Source organism: Anabrus simplex, chromosome 4 (genome assembly GCF_040414725.1).
Source record: "Anabrus simplex isolate iqAnaSimp1 chromosome 4, ASM4041472v1, whole genome shotgun sequence".
Classification (NCBI taxonomy): domain Eukaryota; kingdom Metazoa; phylum Arthropoda; class Insecta; order Orthoptera; family Tettigoniidae; genus Anabrus; species Anabrus simplex.
The window spans coordinates 197,106,300-197,126,529 of record NC_090268.1 but is presented as its reverse complement, the minus strand read 5'-3'; the positions used below and the strand labels follow the sequence as shown (position 1 = coordinate 197,126,529).

At 40.8% G+C, this 20,230-nt stretch overlaps 1 protein-coding gene across 1 annotated transcript in view; it reads right to left on the bottom strand.

Moving 5' to 3' along the window:
- LOC136871754 (chitin synthase chs-2) overlaps window positions 1–20,230 on the bottom strand; it is a 286,502-nt gene that overhangs the window by 138,312 nt on the left and 127,960 nt on the right. Inside the window, exons 12-14 of the mRNA XM_067145304.2 lie at window positions 17,250–17,460; window positions 13,203–13,403; window positions 4,565–4,791 (exon numbers count right to left, since the gene is read on the bottom strand). Coding sequence (XP_067001405.2) covers window positions 4,565–4,791; window positions 13,203–13,403; window positions 17,250–17,460 — 639 coding nt within the window. The remainder of the gene's footprint in view (window positions 1–4,564; window positions 4,792–13,202; window positions 13,404–17,249; window positions 17,461–20,230) is intronic.

Here is a 20,230-nt window from a genome sequence, read left to right as displayed (position 1 = left end):
GCTTATGGTGGGTGAATTGAGTGATCGCAGGGATATTATATTGCGGACACGACAGGAAGGACTAAGGCGTATTTGCGAGACACACTGGTCATACGATGCTCTTCAGTACCCTCTGATGTTCACCCAAGGAGAGGACGGATACCACTTCTCCATTTTCCATGTCAACCCTTCCACCGGAGAAGCGACAAATAAGAAGACGTCAGCGATGGAGTTCTACTGTTACCGACTTACGGATAGAGATGGGGTCACTAATTATCTATTTTCTTTCAGGCAGCTATTTAATCAGTACCTGGTTGATATGTATGCGAAAATAGAAAGTGAATGGTTACAATTCATACGAAGTAACCAATCCAAATTGCATGCCGAGAGCTACATTCACCTCCAGGACGCGCTCAGACAAGATACGAATGTGGAAGAACTGGGTCGAGTCGTCATTCTGCCTTCGAGTTTTACTGGAGGGCTGCGGTACATGCATGCTAAGACCAAGGACGCTTTTTGTTATGTCCGCAAGTTCAGACGGCCCGGTCTTTTCATAACCTTAACAACCAACCCTAACTGGGACGAAATTAAGTCTGCTCTACTGCCAGAACAATCCCCTCAGTGTCGTTATGACATAGTCTCCCGAGTCTTCTATCTCAAATTGAAGGCATTGATTGAACTTCTGACGAAGGGTAAAATATTCGGCACTTCACGCTGCTATATGTACTTGGTGGAATGGCAGAAGAGAGGACTGCCTCACGCACATATCTTGCTGTGGCTTGAAGAACCAATTCGTGACCGAAGGATAGATAACGTCATTCACGCTCAGTTCCCTGACCCTGATATCGATCCAGAGCTCTACCAAATTGTGAAGAGTCATATGGTGCACGGTCCCTGTGGTGAACTCAACCGTTCCTCGCCGTGTATGAAGGAAGGACACTGCATCAAAAAGTATCCTAGGAAATTTGTCGATCATACAGTTACAGGGGACGATAGCTATCCCATATACAAAAGGAGGGACCCAAATTCTGGAGGTTTCACGGCACTCATAAGAGTCGGTGGCGAAACTGTATGTGTGGACAATAGGTGGGTTGTCCCATACTCACCGGTCCTTGCTCGGACTTTCATGACACACATTAATGTAGAATATTGCAGCAGCGTTAAGTCTGTTAAATACATATGCAAATATGTCAATAAAGGTAGCGACCAGGCCACTTTCTGTATCCAAAATGACAACGATGAAGTCTCTGCTTATCAAACTGGACGTTACATAAGCACTTCGGAGGCAGCCTGGAGAAAATTGTCCTTTCCCATTCATGAGAGGTACCCTCCTGTCATTCATTTGGACGTGCACTTAGAAAACGGCCAAAGAGTTTATTTCCAACCTTCAAACGTCAGAGAAAGAGTGGAGAATCCGCGAAACACAATGCTAATGGCTTTCTTTAAGCTCTGCCAAATTGATCCTTTCGCTCAAACGTTGCTGTACAACGAAGTACCAAGCTACTACACATTTAATAAGCAGAAAGGGGAATTTTCGAGGAGGAAAGTAGGTTTGCCCCTAGAGGGCTACCCAGGCATAAAGAAGGATCCCGCTATTGGTAGGGTGTACACGATTCACCCGTGTAACAGTGAGTGCTACCATCTCAGGCTGCTCCTGCACACAGTCAGGGGACCTACTTCTTTTGAACACTTGAGATCTGTCCATGGAGTGGTGCACCCGACCTATCAGGCTGCCTGTAGGGCTCTAGGGCTCCTTGAGGATGACACTCACTGGGAAGATACGCTCAGGGAGGCAGCCCTACGCAACAGTGCACCTCAGCTACGACACTTATTTGCCGTTATGCTGGTGTTTTGTAACTTGAGTGACGCTGTAGATCTATGGGTGAAATTCCGTGACGCCCTCGCAGAAGACTATATTTACGAAGAGAGACTAAACAACCCTCAAATAAATTTGGAATTTAGCCCACATGTATACAACCGGTGCCTTGCAGAGTTACAACAGGTTGTTTGCCACATTGGAGGGCTAAACCTTGAACAGTACAGTTTGCCACCTGCACCAGTCATAGCTCAAACTATTAATCAAGATTATTTGAGGGAAACATCCTACGATACCCCTGCACTCAGAACGATTGTGACTGACAACGAGCGCTATCTTACACGAGAGCAGGAAGCCGTTTATCAGAGAGTTCTCTCCAGTATCAGTCAAGAAATGGGCACACTCTTCTTTCTGGACGCTCCGGGGGGCACAGGCAAAACTTTCCTCATCAATTTAATTTTGGCTAGAGTGAGAAGTGAGGGGAAGATTGCTTTGGCAGTGGCATCTTCCGGGATCGCCGTGACTCTCTTACCTGGAGGAAGGACAGCTCATTCAATGTTCAAAATACCCGTAGATTCTGACCGGATGGAATCGCCCGTATGTTCTATTTCAAGAAACAGCGGAATGGCTCAGGTTATAAGAGAATGCCGCTTGATTGTTTGGTATGAGTGCACCATGGCAAACAAAAAGGTGGTTGAAGCATTAGATCGGACGCTAAAGGACATAAGGAAGACGGACATGGTTATGGGGGGCATAACGATGTTATTCGCGGGAGATTTCCGTCAGACTCTGCCAGTTGTAGCAGGTGGGACGAGAGCGGACGAAGTGCAAGCTTCACTGAAGAAATCTTACTTATGGCCCTTGATTGAGAAATTCTCTCTCACAATCAACATGCGTGTGCAACTTGGCAGTCAGGGAGAAAAGGAATTCAGTGAGATACTATTGAAAATTGGAAATGGAACATTACAGGGTTCTGGTGATATTATTACTATTCCTGCATCATTGGCTAAAATCGTTCAGTCTCACAATATCCATACTGCTCAAAATACGTGGCTTTGTGAGCGAGCTATTTTGGCTCCAAAAAATGAACCGGTCACAGAAATAAATAGGAAAATCATGTCTAGAATTCCGGGCGAAGAAAGAAAATACATGTCAGTTAATTCGGTCATGAACGACGACGATGCTGTTCATTATCCACTTGAGTTCCTCAATTCTATTTCTGCACCCGGTTTGCCAGCACATGAGATTACCTTAAAAACAGGAGTGCCGATAATGCTACTGAGGAACCTAAACGCACCAAAATTGTGCAACGGTACCCTCCTGAGAGTAAGGACGTTGCACAGGAATATCATTGAGGCCGATATTTTAACAGGTAGCGGAAGGGGTGAAATTGTGTATATACCATGTATTCCCCTGATTCCTACCAATTATCCGTTCCAATTTAGGCGACTTCAATTTCCCATAAGCGCCTACTTTGCCATGACGATAAATAAGTCGCAAGGCCAAACACTAAGTACCGCTGGGGTAGAACTTGGAAATTCAGGTTGTTTCTCACATGGACAATTATACGTTGCTTGCTCTCGGGTCAGCTCTTCTAATTCTCTCTTTATACATGTGCCAGGCGGTGAGACCCAGAATATTGTTTATACCGAAGCTCTCCAATAGAATGGTATCCCTTCCACTAACAGAACGGATATCTTAAAGGTACCCAATGCTACCTATAGCGTATTCCATACTATCTACACTACTCTCATTTTAGCCGGGCTGAGTGGCTCAGACGGTTAAGGCGCTGGCCTTCTAACCCCAACTTGGCAGGTTCGATCCTGGCTCAGTCCGGCGGTATTTGAAGGTGCTCAAATACGACAGCCCCGTGTCGGTAGATTTACTGGCACGTAAAAGAACTCCTGCGGGACTAAATTCCGGCACCTCGGCGTCTCCGAAGACCTTAAAAAGTAGTTAGTGGGACGTAAAGCAAATAACATTATTATTATACTCTCATTTTAAAATTAATACGTTACTTACCAGGAAGACTGGCCTTTTAATAACAGACTGCCATATTCATAATTTAACTCTTATCGTCGCCATAAGACATATCTGTGTCAATGCGACGTAAAGCAAGTAGAAAAAAAAAAAAAAAAAAAAAACCCTCTTGCTGTGAATCACGTTATTTTCTCCATTTACCTCAACCACAAGCATAGCTGACCTGTACTTTGGATTTGTACTAATGCAGATAAGGATTGAAATACAGCTTTCTCGCAGTAATCCTACTGTCACGTTGATTTTCTGCCCATTGGCAGATAGCTTAAGACTTTGGGGAAACCTCTGAGACATAAAAAGGCAGGTAGATAGTGAGTGTCTGTCCTTATAATGAAAACTGCCCAACTCCAATGTGACTGGCAGTAGGCAAGGGGACCTGCCACCATAATGAAAACTCTCCAAATCCATTGTGACTGGTTGTAGGCAAGAGGGCCTGCCATTATAGTGAAAATTCCCTAACCCAGTCTTAGATGAGAAACTACATATGGCGACATTTCCATCCTGTTTCTCCCGTAACGCTAAGAGCTTTGTAATTTAATAACATCTTAATTACAACGTGTACACTACTTCACCTATAATTCTGTTGTAGAATCCCATAGCGAAGCACGGGTACATCAGCTAGTATAAAAAATAAATCAAGATAAACACAGGAAAAGGGAAGAGAGAAAAATAAGGTGTGTATGGCCCTATCCTTTTTCCTGTATTCATATAAAATTTTGTTTCTCTATGTACCTGGTAACCAATGTAGGGAAGTGAGATGTTGTTATTCATCTTGATGGTCTTCTTGTAGTCCGCAAGCAGGTCCATGATATTAGCCATGGTGGAGGGCACCCAACGTCGCCGCTGCTGGTAGAACTCATTGAAACCTTCAGGACAGTGGGTGTAGGCGTCACTTGCAGCTGAGTATTCGACTCGATAACCTCTCTGAAGTAACAACGTACACAGCCATCTGTCCTCCCCTGTGTGACACAGCACAATATTCTATTAATGTTTTTTTAGCTTTGCCTTAATGGGAAAATATGTGATTCACTTCAATTTCCATCCTTCTCAGACTTCATAGAAAATAAACATTGTACAGAGTGAACGTAGGTTTTCATGGCTCATTGTATTAACATAAAGAAATAAATGAACTGGATTAAACTTGGATAGTACCAACCAGGACTACAGCAAAAAGAAAGAAGTATTCCTTCCTTACATGGCAGGTATAACTGACCGAATAGGGCGCATTTTTAAGAAGTACAATATAATTCCAGTTTTCACCGCAGACCGGAAGCTCAAATCCCTGTTTCGACCAGTCAAAGAAAAACCACATCTGGAAACACCGGGCGTATATGAAATTCCATGTGGTTGTGGTTGTTAGCACCAGGGTGAAAGAGCACATTAGGTCAGTAAAGAATGTCGCTCTTTCATCCTCCACGGAGAATGCTTTAAGCCAGTCTGCCATAGCAGAACATTTCTACAGTACAGACCATGAAATCCTCTTTGACCAGGCGAAGGTCATCGCACCTTTAAAAGATTTCTATGCTCGTCTTGTGACGGAAGCCATAGAGATGGAGCTGCGCCCAAATAACATCAACAGGGAAGATGGCTTCAAGTTATCAAATACATGGAGACCTGTATTGCAGAAATACATGCATAACACCACCATGACACAGTGGGACGCACTCAAACTGTCGAAAGAGGGTGGTGAATCAGTAACTTCCCTCCTAACCACCACAGCACAGCGCGACGATCCTTGAGTCCAGCTAGCGGGGTAGGCCGTGGATAGTACGGGCATGACTTCCACGTTCCTTGGGAGAATTTCTTTGCTTACTGTCAGAGGCAAAACTTTCACATGCCCTGATGAAGGCCAATGAAATTTGGCTAAAAGCTTGGCTTTATTATTAAATAAATTTATATATAGTGGCTTTAATCCAGTTCATTTGTTTCTTTATATTGTACAGAGTGTCCGACTCGTTGGCTGAATGGTCAGCGAACTGGCCTTCGGTTCAGAGGGTCCTGGGTTCGATTCCCAGCCGGGTCGGGGATTTTAACCTTCATTGGTTAATTCCAGTGGCCCGGGGGCTGGGTGTTTGTGCTGTCCCCAACATCCCTGCAACTCACACACCACACATAACACTATCCTCCACCACAATAACACGCAGTTACCTACACATGGCAGATGCCGCCCACCCTCATCGGAGGGTCTGCCTTACAAGGGCTGCACTCGGCTAGAAATAGCCACACGAAATTATTATTATTATTGTACAGAGTGTTTCAGTGGGATGTCACACTTTTTAATTAGTTATAACTCCACATCCTTACATGACTTTTAAATTGTACATACATTGCAATGATGTACATAGTCAAGAGTTTCAGTGGATGCTGGCAGATGACAGATTGGATTCGATACATCGATAACATGTAATGACGCCACTGTGGCCATGGAGGAATATCAATGTACCCTGTTGTTTTTGTCATATAAAGTTTTAAAATGGAGTACACAATTCAACGGTGTGTATTTACTGTGAAGAAGTATTGGGTGACCAATTCTGCTACCACTACACAAAGAGCTTACCGATGTGAGTACGGTGTTTGTGATGTTCCTGATCGAAAGACAATTCTAAGGTTAGTAGAGAAGCTAGAATGAACCAGTTCATTAGTCATTAAAAAAGGGAAGTATAATCCACCATCAGTAGTGCCACAGCGCTCTGTCAATGTTCGTGAGTGATTGCTTAGTTCCCCACAAAAGTCTTTACGCCGGCTACTCGGTAATGATGTGCCAAAGAGCAGCAAAACATGCAAACCTCTGGCTATACAAAGTTACAGCAGTACAGGAGCTGAAAGAACCTGACAAAATGAAGTGCATTCACTACTGCAATTGGTTCCTTCACTTTGTAGAAAGAAACTTTTTTTTTTTTTTTTTTTTTTTGCTAGGGGCTTTACGTCGCACCGACACAGATAGGTCTTATGGCGACGATGGGACAGGAAAGGCCTAGGAGTTGGAAGGAAGCGGCCGTGGCCTTAATTAAGGTACAGCCCCAGCATTTGCCTGGTGTGAAAATGGGAAACCATGGAAAACCATTTTCAGGGCTGCCGATAGTGGGATTCGAACCTACTATCTCCCGGATGCAAGCTCACAGCCGCGCGCCTCTACGCGCACGGCCAACTCGCCCGGTAGAAAGAAACTAAGACATATTGAAAATGACATGGTTTACTGATGAAGCGTGGTTTCATCTCTCTGGATACGTCAATGCTCAAAACACAAGGATATGGGCATCAGAAAATCCTTATGTCTTCCACAAGACATTTTTCATCCAGAAAAAGTTGGAGTGTAGTGTGCAATATCCAGTCACAGAGTCATTGGACCAATTTTCTTTGACGAAACTGTTAATACGGATGTGTATAAGAACATTTTCATAAAATTCATGGAGCAGCTAGATGACATCGAACTTATGCAGGGATATTTTCAACAGGATGGCGCCACATGCCACACTTCCAACGAATCCATGGCACACATCAGAAGCTTCTTTGAGCACTGTGTTATCTCTAATGATTTGTGGCTTTTAAGATCACCAGACTTGATGTCAGCATCTCAAGGAAAGAGTTTACAGAAACAAGCCACGAATCATCCAAGATCTTCAGAGAAACACCACAACTGAAATAATGAAATAGGCATGTATCTGAAAACATGGTGAAGCAGGCAAGAATGTGTCTCCAGGAGGAGGGGGGCACTTCCAACACGTCTTGGAACTGTCATTATTTCTCCCAGAGATGACCTCTCATTTCAAGTTGGGTATGTTTATATTCTCTTATTCATTCAAAGACTAGATTGAATTAAAAAGTAGGACATTCCACTGAATTACCCTGTACCTTATTCATTCACATGACATGTAACTGTTTCTGAAAATAAAAGACATTTAAATTTTATCTTTCCCTCCTAACATTTTCCTTACTATCATGTCCTTTTAATTCCAAAATGCATTTTAAAATTATTCCTATTTGAGTGTTTTTTTTTTCTGTTAGCTACTAACCTTTGTGTTCTACATGTGTTTTTAAATATACATGGGAACTCATGTTAACAGATAGAAGTAACAGATAGTTACTTTGAATTTAGTGTACATTATTACTTGTCCAACAAACTTGGAGGAGCAAAGTGTGTAGCATATTACGATCTCCCTATATACTCTACGTTTCCCTACCTTGCTTGGCGCTGCTTGCTTCTATTCTATGCTCGCCGCATGATGTACTCTGCTCACCTACTGTCAACTCGACTGATTACGTCAGCTGTGCTACACTTTGCCGTGCTTGTGTACTGTGCACCACGTGACTTTATTCTTTCTAGAACTCGCTTGTGTGTATAGCCTTCGCTTCGTTTCTGGAAACTTCCTTTCCTCTTTAAATTGCTCTCTCCGCCCATCCATCCTTGAGTCGGGCTTTCGTGGCGGAGTGGTGGATTTACACACGCTAACAACTGTGTGCTGTGCTATTATGTCAACTTCAGCTGGACATTATCTGCTACAACTCGGTGAGCAAGGCTTATAACACATTTGTTTACATTTGGACTTTACCTTCATTCTGGCATTTGCCTATTATAAATACTTTACTTAGTCGAGTGGCAATGCTTCGCTTTAAAACTTTCACATAGACTCTTTCTACTTATGAACTGCGCTACGGACTATTTGCAAAAAGAAAGCTTCTTCAGTTCTCATTTATGATCTATTGCTACTGCTAAACTATTCAATTACCCGGTGAAGAAGATCCTTTCTCATCCTAGTCCCCTTTCCCTTCCCATGCGTCCTTTTTCTTTTCAGGGTTCTGGTTTCGATGCATATTGTATACTTTTGTAAATGTGGCACATCTTTTTTAGATTTTTCTTCCATTTCCAAATTTTTATCTGGTTGTTAACTTATGGTTGTTAAAATATATTTATATATTATTTTGCACTGTTATTCTGGTCATCTTCTTTTGGGCCTAGTTCCTTCCTTACTGTGCAATTTTCCTCATCATAGCCTACTTTTTATTATATTTTATTAAGCACGTTTGATCGCCTAACGTTATCTTATCAATTATGGTACATTTTATTTCATTGCGGTATATCAAACTATAAATATTATCCATGTCGTCGCCCCGACAAGCAGATTTTTCATATTCTGTGGGAATAACCAGCCAAAGAACCTGGCCTGAAGGCAAGCTAATCAAGTACTGTGAGTTGAAATGGTTTATTTGTGTCTTGAAATGGTTGAGGGCTGAGTGTAGAAATAATAATGTTATATATATTCAGTATAGAACATTGATTGACTACGTAATCATGAATAAAGATGGTGGTAGGTACATCACAGATGTAAAGGTCATCCCTAGGGAAAGCATGGACAGTGACCACAGATTGTTGGTAGTAGACTTCAAACATAAGACTAATGAAATGCAGAAAATTATTATGAAAAAACTAAGGGTTAAAACTTGGAAGTTGCAAGAAGTCCAAATAAAGGAAGAATACAAACTAAGGATTCAACAGAGTTTGCCGAAGGGTGAAGTAACCAGTGTTAATGAAGAGTGGAAGGCCTTCAAAGACACCTTTGTGGGAGAAGCCAAAAACCTATGTGGAGTTACAAGTTTAGAAAAAAGGAGACACCATGGTGGAATGATAGAGTCAAAACAGCGGTGAAAGAAAGAAACTAAATAAAGAAGGCACTGGACAAGGAAAAACAAAAACAGCGACAAGAACGAAATGAACAAGAAATACAAAGACTTCAAGGAGTATACAGGAACAAGAAACTTGCTGTAAAGAACATTGTAAGGGAAGAAAAAGAGAAGAAATGGAATGAGTTTGCAGACAAACTGGAAGAGGACAGTAGAGGAAATATGAAATTGCTATACAGAGTAGTGAAAAAACAAGCGAAGGGATCAAGAGACCATAAAAGCAATAGAATGTGATGATGGAACTCTGGCACGAGAAGAAGGAGAAATTAAACAAGAACTCAAGATCTATTTCGAAAAGCTGCTGAATGGAGATACAGAAAACATAACAACGGATAGAGGAGAGCCAAGTCGAGGAGGAACCACCAATTACATGGCTTGAGGTTGAAAATGCGCTCAAGAGCATGAAGAAAGGAAAGGCAGTGGGCATAGATGAACTAAGTGCAGATATGCTGAGAGCAGCGGGAATTCCAGGAATCCAATAGCTCTACAGACTGCTCAACAAGATATGGGAAAAAAATACTATTCCAGAGGACTGGAAGATGGGCATCATTGTACCTCTGTTCAAGAAAGGAAGCCGATGAAACTGTACTATTTACCATGGTATCACACTACTGTCTCATGTCCTGAAAATACTGGAAAAAATTAATAGAGACCAGAATCAGAGATATTGTTGAACCAATTTTGGAAGAAGAGCAGTATGGTTTCAGACCAGGAAGGTCAACTACAGACCTTATATATGCAATTAGGATGCTAATGGAAAAATACTGGGAGAAGAACAAGCCTTTATTTCTAATATTTTTGGACATTGAGAAAGCATACGACAGTGCACCAAGGGAAAGAATTTGGCAATGCATGAAAGAACTTCAAGTGCAAGACAGCCTCATAGACAAAGTGAAAATGTTGTATAGTGGGAATAGAAGCTGTATTTGAGTAGGATGTGGTTTGTCGGACTGGTTTGAAACAAAGAGAGGAGTGCAGCAGGGCAGCTCATTGTCACCACTTCTATTTATTATTGTAATGGATGTAGTAATGAAATCTGTTAAAAGGAAAGAACATGGAGATATCAAAGCCTTCACATTTTCAGATGATGTTGCAATCTGGAGTGACTCAGAAGAAGAATTGGGAGAGAGAATGCAAAGCTGGAATGAGGAGTTTAAGAAATATGGTTTAAACATCAGCAAGACCAAGAAGGTGGTGATGAAAGTGTATGGGAAAGGAGCAGAACCAATAGTCATGTTAAATGAAGCCCAACTGGACAGCGTTCCAGTCTTCAAATACTTGGGTAGCGTTATATCAAATTACAACCTAGCAAAACATGAGGTGAACAATCGAATCAATAAGGCAACTTAATTTTACCACCAGGTAAGACACCTGCTGTGGGATGAGCAAATACCCATGAAAACAAAAATGACATTGTACAAGTCCTATTATACACCAATTCTTACATACAGTCTTGAAACCAAAACACTGACCAATAGAGATAATTCCAAACTTCAGGCAGCTGAAATGAAATTCCTACACACTATGATGCAGAAAACCAGGAAAGACAAGATTAGGAATGAGAAAATTAGAGAAGAAGTAGGAATAGATGATTCTCTCCTCAATAAGATTCAGATATCAAGACTGAAGTTGTTTGGTCACATGAAGAGGATGCCAGTAAACAGAACTGCAAGGAAGGAATTTGACAGAAAAGTAGAAGGAAGACGACCCGTGGGAAGGCCACAAAGGAAATGGATAGATTTAGTTAAGAATGATGTAATGCTGAGAGGTCATGATTGGGACAAGTTGGTGGAGGAAGAATGGTACAAGGACAGGATGAGATGGAGGAGGCTCATATACCACACCCGGGAAACTGGAGATGGTTTAGGATGATGATGATGATGATATTCAGTATTCCTCACTTGGAATAGATTTTAAGAGATGTATGATGTCAAACAATTTTTCCATGAAGGTTTTTTTTAAGCTGAGAAGCAGAAATGAGTTTGCTAGAGGGCTGATAAGAAATGGATATAAAAGAACTGAGATGTGGAGATGGCAGTGTATAAAATTATGGAAATTATCTTTGTCTTTTTGTGTTTTCATATTCAGTCTTTTATCCTCTTTTACTTGCTCTCTTTTACTATACTGATCTGTTATTGAGGTTCTCCTATTTTGTTCCTATTCCTATCTTTCTATATACAGAATGGCCCAGAATATACCAATATCGAGTATGATTTATTTGAATTTATTTGAGAATACAGTACAAGTTATCAACACAACATATGTTCCAGATAAGAACCATCTTTCATACCTGTGCTGCCAGTTGTTAAACATCCCTGCTATTGTGTCTCTAGACACAGAATGGATTACACGTCTGATCTGGTCTTCAGCTGTTCAATATCTCAAGGCACTGGATCTCTGTACACTTTTTCCTTTAAAAGACCCCACAAACATGCATCCGGTGGTGTGAGGTCGGGGGAATTTGGCGGGAATGGATAATCGGTTTGTAAGGAGATGATGCATTTTTGAAATGTTCTCGCAGTAGATGCATGATGTTCCCAGCTGTGTGTGCCGTCACTCTATCTTGCTGGAACCACTGCTCTGTAAAACGCAAATTTCTTGCTTTTTTTGTTGACACAGAACGTTTCTGATTTGTCTAAATTTTTACACCAGCTGTAGCACTATTCTTTTCATGGGAGGGGGTTTATTTAATTCCTCTCAAAAATGTTCCATCACAATTTTCACACTCAGTCCCCCAATCGACCCTTTCCTTATGAGCAGAAATAATGCTCTACAACAAATGTTTTACCGGGCGAGTTGGCCATGCGTGTAGAGGCGCGCGGCTGTGAGCTTGCATCCGGGAGATAGTAGGTTCGAATCCCACTATCGGCAGCCCTGAAAATGGTTTTCCGTGGTTTCCCATTTTCACACCAGGCAAATGCTGGGGCTGTACCTTAATTAAGGCCACGGCCGCTTCCTTCCAACTCCTAGGCCTTTCCTCTCCCATCGTCGCCATAAGACCTATCTGTGTCGGTGCGACGTAAAGCCCCTAGCAAAAAAAAAACAACAAATGTTTTTCTACCAAACCTAGAGCCATTAATAACCACCATGCAGTGTGACTACTTTGGTGGCAAGTCAAGGACAAATTGCAGTCTAACAAACCACCTGTTCTTCTGCTTGTCCCACAGCACAGTGTTGCCAAGTTTTGGTATATGTTATTCTGGGCCATACTGTACAACTTGATTTATCATATACTTATTTTTTCCTTGCCGGGCTGAGTGGCTCAGACGGTTAAGGCGCTGGCCTTCTAACCCCAACTTGGCAGGTTCGATCCTGGCTCAGTCCGGTGGTATTTGAAGGTGCTCAAATACGACAGCCCCGTGTCGGTAGATTTACTGGCACATAAAAGAACTCCTGCGGGACTAAATTCCGGCACCTCGGCGTCTCCAAAGACCTTAAAAAGTAGTTAGTGGGACGTAAAGCAAATAACATTATTATTATTTTTTCCTTTCCAACATTGTTGCAATCCTGGGTAACAAACAAGGTTCTTCATTATTACCTGCTCTGCTTGTTGAGTAAATTCAGTAGGAGATAGGTACTAGGACTGCAGATATGCAATGAGTATTGTAAATGTCCCAAAGAATATTTAAAATATATTACAATTTTTTGGATATATATTTGTCAGTATTTACAGAGCTAAGAAGTATCTCACCTTGATCGTACTGTACATAGTGCCGAGCCTCTTCCGATTTGGTGGTATACTTAGCCATCACATTATCGTCCATGAGAGCTTTTGCTCTGAAAAGAGAGAAGCATCCTGGACTACACAGCACACAGCCAATCATATGTTCTGTTGCCTTCTGGAGCCAATGACCAATAGCATACTCAAACATTTGGTACCACACCATTGGACCTGTAAAGAAGTGTTCAAAGTCAGATATAGCACACTTAAATGGAACATTAAAACTATTGCATCCATTTCTTGCAGAACATGTACAAAAGTTGTACAGGAGAGTCTACAAGGGAATGAACCAGATATATTTAATTCAGATTTTAGGTGTATACAGTCATCATCATTTTCATTTCCCCTTGTCCAGCTCCTGCGAGGTCAGGGTGTTGATGGTACTTCTCCACTGTTGCCTCTCCTTCCACCACTCTTCTTTAGTAATTGTATTCCAGTCCAGTCTTCTTTTTCTTATATTGTTCTTGACGGAGTCCATCCATCTTGCTCTGAGCCTCCCTCTTACTCTCTTTCCTTCTATCTTAGCCTCGATCACTTGTTTTGGTATCCTTCCCTCCTCCATCCTCATAACATGTCCAACATGGGTTGCTAGTTGACTGTTGAAGGGAGCAGGTGTAATCGAAATTGACTTTCAATCTATTAGGTCGTGTTACGTACATTTAGTACATGTTGAAGAGATGTTAAGTACAGAACTTAAATGACCAACCGGACACCAGTGGGATCACTCATCTTTCAGAATTGACATATGCAAATATAAGTTACAGGAAAAGAACTATAATTGCAGGTGATCTAAACCTACCGTCAGTAAACTGTGCTGGGTCAACTATGGGGGGACTATCGCAAGAAGCAGTTAACTTATTAAAACCAAACCCCATCGCACTACAGCCCTTGAAGGGCCTTGGCCTACCAAGCGACCGCTGCTCAGCCCGAAGGCCTGCAGATTACGAGGTGTCGTGTGGTCAGCACGATGAATCCTCTTGGCCATTATTCTTGGCTTTCTAGACTGGGGCCGCCATCTCACCGTCAGATAGCTCCTCAATTCTAATCACATAGGCTGAGTGGACCTCGAACCAGCCCTCAGGTCTAGGTAAAAATCCCTGACCTGGCCGGGAATCGAACCCGGGGCCTCCGGGTAAGAGGCAGGCACGCTATCCCTACACCATGGGGCCAGCAGTTAACTTAGTAGTGTAGAATAATGGCTTTTCCCAAGTTGTTACAAAGACCACACGTAAACTAGCACTTTTAGATGTTTTTTCCAGTCCGACCGGATGATATAGTTATATCTTGTGACGTAATTCAGAGGATTAGTGATCACAGTGCAGTGGTACTCGATCTGTCTTGGGAAACTTGTATTATGAGGCATGTGGGAATTTCTAAGACTATTTGGTGCTAGGCGAGGGGAGACTCCATAGGTTGTCAAAACTATTTGAGGTTGTGCTATACTAATTGGTTAAAGGAGGGCAAGGGGATGGATGATATTTGGGAGAATTTCAAAACCATTTTAAATACTTTGCTGAATAATTTCGTTCAAAGATAATTAGGAAAAATTCAGATCCCCCATACTACACTGCATCTATTAGGAAGCTTAAACGTAAGACTAGGAGAGCGGTCAACAGAAGAAATAATAATGATGCGTGCAAAGCGGAGTATAGAAGGTTGGTGAAGCTTTTGCTAGCAGTAAAGAAAGTGGCTGAAGAGAAATATCTTGACAATATCCTAAATGAAAATCAAAATTCCTGGAACCCTTTTTTAAAAATACATATGAAGATTTAAGGCAGAGAACAAGTCAATTCCTTCTCTTTTTATAGAAGGGGATTTATTGGCAACAGCAGATATAGATAAAGCAGAAGCGTTAAATAAGCACTACAGAAAGGTTTTTAATCTGGCGGCACAGTTATTCAGGGACAATTTTCTGAAAACTAATAATGATTTCCAAATTAAAGCTTCATTATCATGTAAAGGTCTTTCTAAACTCAGAAAAGAAAATCTTGTGGGCCAGATTCTATTTTCAAAGAGGCACATAAACTCGGGGGTGAAGTGATCCTACCATACTTATGCCCAGTTTCTGGAACAAGAGATTCAAACCTATAGCCGTATCGAATGGTTAACTTGTGTTTTGGCGTTGCACAAACATAAGATACATCTATCGGTTCAATAAATCGCCTGCTAACTTAAAGGGCCCTCAGCAGGAGATATCTATTTGTTAACTTGGTGGGTACGTGCACTGTACTTCAGTATCGGCAGCTAATATTGTGTTTGTTAAAATCAATAGCAATATTAAGAACCTCTATGGGGAGGATACTTTTAAGAAGGCTTCAAAATTCAGCAAATTAAGGAGGAAGAAATCTATTCTTCTTTCTTCTTTATGTTTTCTGCTGAGCCAACCCTTCAGTACCTGATCGTAATCTAGTAACTTATTAACAGTTCTGAGTTTGAAAGTTGTATATAGTAATTTTTTCACAGCAAGGATCCTGTTATCTGGTAACTCTTCTCTACCCTATAACCAAGGTGGACTAATTTATAATTAAGGCCACGGCCGCTTCCTTTCCTAGCCCATTGTCGCCATAAGATCTATATGCCCCTAGCAAAAAAAAAAAAAAACTAATTTCATAGTGCCCCTCATAGTCCCTCCTCACAATTTTTTCAAAATACTCCATAACCATTGCTTCCTGCTCTTCCTTGGTCTGACTTTCAGAAGGTCCGACTCGTTGGCTGAACGGTCAGTGTACTGGCCTTCGGTTCAGAGGGTCCCGGGTTCGATTCCCGGCCGGGTCGGGGATTTTAATCTTAATTGGTTATTTCCAATGGCACGGGGGCTGGGTGTATGTGTTGTCTTCATCATCATTTCATCCTCATCACGACGCGCAGGTCGCCTACAGGCGTCAAATAGAAAGACCTGCACCTGGCGAGCCGAACCCGTCCTGGGATATCCCGGCACTAAAAGCCATACGACATTTCATTTCATTTCACTTTCAGAAGGATCAAGAATCCCTAAAACATCCAACTTCCATAGCTCTGGTAAATTATTGGTTTGTGTCAGCATGGTGGTTAATATCACAGCATGGTAGTTTCCACTGCTGTGAGCCCACATTCCATTTCTTCAACTTTTCCAGTGTAAAACATCGCCACAGTCTCCACTCCTGACAGTATCTCAATTGCTGGCTGTCCGTTTCTGACATCAGTTATTTTGATTCCACATTGGTTTAACTTTTTCAAGCAAGCCGCAAACGAGAGTTGAGATATGGATCCACATGTTATGGGTCTAGTACCTCAACGTTGCTAGCGTAGTTTCCTTACAAGCTTTCTAAGCCGATGCTGTAACATCGGTGTTCCGTTTTCTTGGTTGAGCTTTCACCAAATAAGGCGTGTTTTACCACCTCAGTATTTACATGTCGACACTTCATTTCTTCTGTAATCTTCTTCAAGATATATGATCGTTGTGAACCTGAGTCAATCAGCACCCGAACTTTTCGCTTTTTTCCATTTACAATGAGATTTATCATGAGTGTTTGAAGAAAAACCTCTGAGGTACACTGGCTAGATAAACATGTTTTGTCATCTACATTTTTATCTTCTACAGATAAATTTCTCTGTGTATTTTCTATATTTGGACACATGATTGTATAATGTCTTTTGGAGCAGATTATGCAACTTACTCTCTGCTTGCAGTCCTTTCCTCGATGGCAACATCCTTTCCCTTTTCTCACCAAGTTGTGTTTGTGGCTAAGGGATAATTTTTGGGCATACAAACATTACTTACTGTCATGAGTTTTATCACAGAACAGACGCACAATAGGAGCATCATCTTTTTTTACAGCAAGGATTTCTACTTAAAAAATGGTGGTAGAAGATGCTAATCTGTACCTCCTATTCAAAAATTTTGAATTATTAAGATATACAATGAATGAGCATACTATATAGCTCATTTTGAGATCTAAGGCAGTCATCCGAGATCCATCAAGTATATGAAGCAGTAATGTATACTACTGCAGAGAGTAATTAAATAGTATCCTATACCTGAGCCTACTGGATGAATACGACCACATGCAGCTCCCAGGATTGGATTCTTCTTCATAAGATCAACAAGAAGATGTACAGCTTGAGGCTGGAAGTCAATATCTCCGTCCAGTGTGAGTAGGTAGGTATTCTGAGCCATGACTTCCTTACGATCTGCAGAGATAGGCAGCTCCATGAGCCGGTGGCCCAGGAGGTAGTACATGTACATCACCTGCAGAAATAGTTATTGAATACACTTCATGGTATAATGTAATATCAGGATAAGTAAGAACATATGGACATGACAACGTAGCTTTAGGAATTTTGCCATGTCAAAGAAATAAAGGAGAAATTCTTTACGTTTTGCGAAGATTTTGCTGCGGCTGTACCTTAATTAAGGCCACTGCTGCTTCCTTCCCACTCCTAGCCCATTCCTATCCCATAAGACCTATCTGTATTGGTGTGACGTAAAGCAAATTGCAAAAAGAAAAAACAATTGTTGCACTTTATTAACATTTTTTATTCTGCCATATTTCTCCACCATCTCCTTTCATTCTCTGGTGACCTTGTTGTCTTATTTCACAATGCTCAGACATACTGAGCAGGAAACATGTTAACTGGAGCTAAGGTGGCACCAAAACTTTCCACTTGGAAGACTGGTGCAATGTGAGCCATCTGATGCTGAACGAGAGTACCACTTACAAGGGACAATAGACAAATGATCACTATTAGAGAACTCTTCCTCATGGACAGATGTGTGTCCTCTTCTGGAATGTAAAGAATATATCCTTGTTTTCTTTGATACAGCAAAAACCCTAAAGCTACTCCATCATGTTTATCAATATGGGCCGTGAAGCATCAATATAAAAGAACATAGCAGGTACAGTACATCTCAAAAGTAACCTATTTATAAACATCTAATGAGAGCAATTTAGCTACAAGCTGATAGCATTTAAGATGATGATTAAGGAGTGGAAGTCTTCCCTTTGGGATTCATGAAAAGAAGCAGTGGTGGTGTGCCATCTGCAGATCAGCCACAGTATTAACACTCACTTTTTCTTGTTAAGGAGAGAAAACTCACCTCCACACTAATGTAAGAGTACTACATCAATATGTAAATGCTGAAATCAATTCTCTATGATTATTGTGCTTATTATATCATTTTATATAGTGATAAACATTTTAATCTTTCTCTTTGGTTGTAATCTTTACTCCTCTAACTCTTATGTCCTGGAACCGTAAAACGGGGTAACTTCGGCCACTTTCTCGTATATTTTTAAAATTAAAATGTGAAATATTCCCTCTAATTTTCTGAAAAATATAATATAAGTTCTGCCATGTTTGTTCTTCATTTCTAAATATGAACATAATTCTAATTGTTATTCAGTAACTCCGGCCGCCATAAAAATATATCTTGAAACAAAGTTTTCTTCGATGTAGTGTTACTTCGGCCACTGTGAATGTTTTTTAGAAACCTGCAAAAAGCCCAGTATCAACAATCACAAACAAATTAAAACGATTTGTGGTGAAACAGAAGTATAGTGATCAAATTCACATTTTTCACAAAGAAGAAACTATTTTATTCAGCCTAAGCATACAAGCATTGTACGATATTACAAATTACGTGTTGCATTGTGTAATTATTCATAATGGTACAAAAGATAATAAATAAAACGTACGAAAATCAAAAAACCCAATAGTATGGAGGGAAAAGGAGATCAGAAAAGAAGCAATCTTGTAGACTCTTCTCATAATACACTGTCTTCTAAATTAGGACATATCTGGGCCATCAATCAAGTTCTTAATTGTGCCTCGTCCATGTCAACTGATTTCCGTCTATTTATCATTGAAAATAGGAACCGTCTTTCTCCTCCCTGTCGGAATAAACTTCCCCGTTTATTGTTATTGTGGCTTTAGTAATCTCTTCTAAAGCATTCTTGAAGTAAACAGGCTCGTAATTACAAAACCCGCGGCACGTAATATTTTCCTGTACGTTCTTGGCATGGCCGAAGTTACCCCGGAAGTGGACAACTTTCATCACAAAACTATTCCCTGAAGAACCTATTTGAATAAAATGCATCAAATTAGGTTGATCAGTTACCAGACGTACTTACATTTTGACCCCATAAACTACTGGAATGGAGAATCGAATGCTGGGGCTAGAGAACAGTCTGTTTTCTGCTGTTACCAGACAAGACAATAGTCGGTGCTGCGAAAAAAATGGATTGACTCAAAAATGAGCCCGCCAATGTTCTTTGGACTGCTGAGTGTTGATAGAGCATTCTATTGTACGTGCATTTCAGTTGTTGCAAGTGGTTTATCTTTTTCAGTTTAGGAGGCAAGAGAAAATAAGTGTTGCTATTCGTCAGTGGCCGAAGTTACCCCACTTTACGGAATATGCTAGGATGTGGAGTTAAATAAGACACCTTTAAAAAGTAACCAGGTTGCATCTACATACAATTACTTCATCATCACTAAATATTAACTGAGTTTCTTTAAAAGAATTATTGATCGCTACAACTTATACGAGTGCTGTTGGTAAAGAGTGGCAATATTGATAGAACACTATATTTAATGAACTAACGAATACAATTACATTACATTCCATCAATGTAGGCACCCACAAAGTCTATTGACGCAAGTGCGATAACAGGTATAACTTGAAAACAATGTTCTCTCACCCACGGATAACTAATGCAGATATCGAGCTCCTATCTTATTATTTTAAAATTATTATTATTATTATTATTATTATTATTATTATTATTATTATTATTATTATTGTGTGTATAGCTGTGAAGTATTACATCCATTTGGTATTAGTATTATTATTATTATTATTACATCATGTGTACATACGATATGATCACGTTGTTTTTGAGGTTATGTCACGAAACGTATAACTGAGAGGACTTTTCCTATTTGTGAAACTCACAACCTGACTTTTAACCCTGTTTTATCACCATACCATTGCCTGCTGTCCATCTCACAACATTATCGAG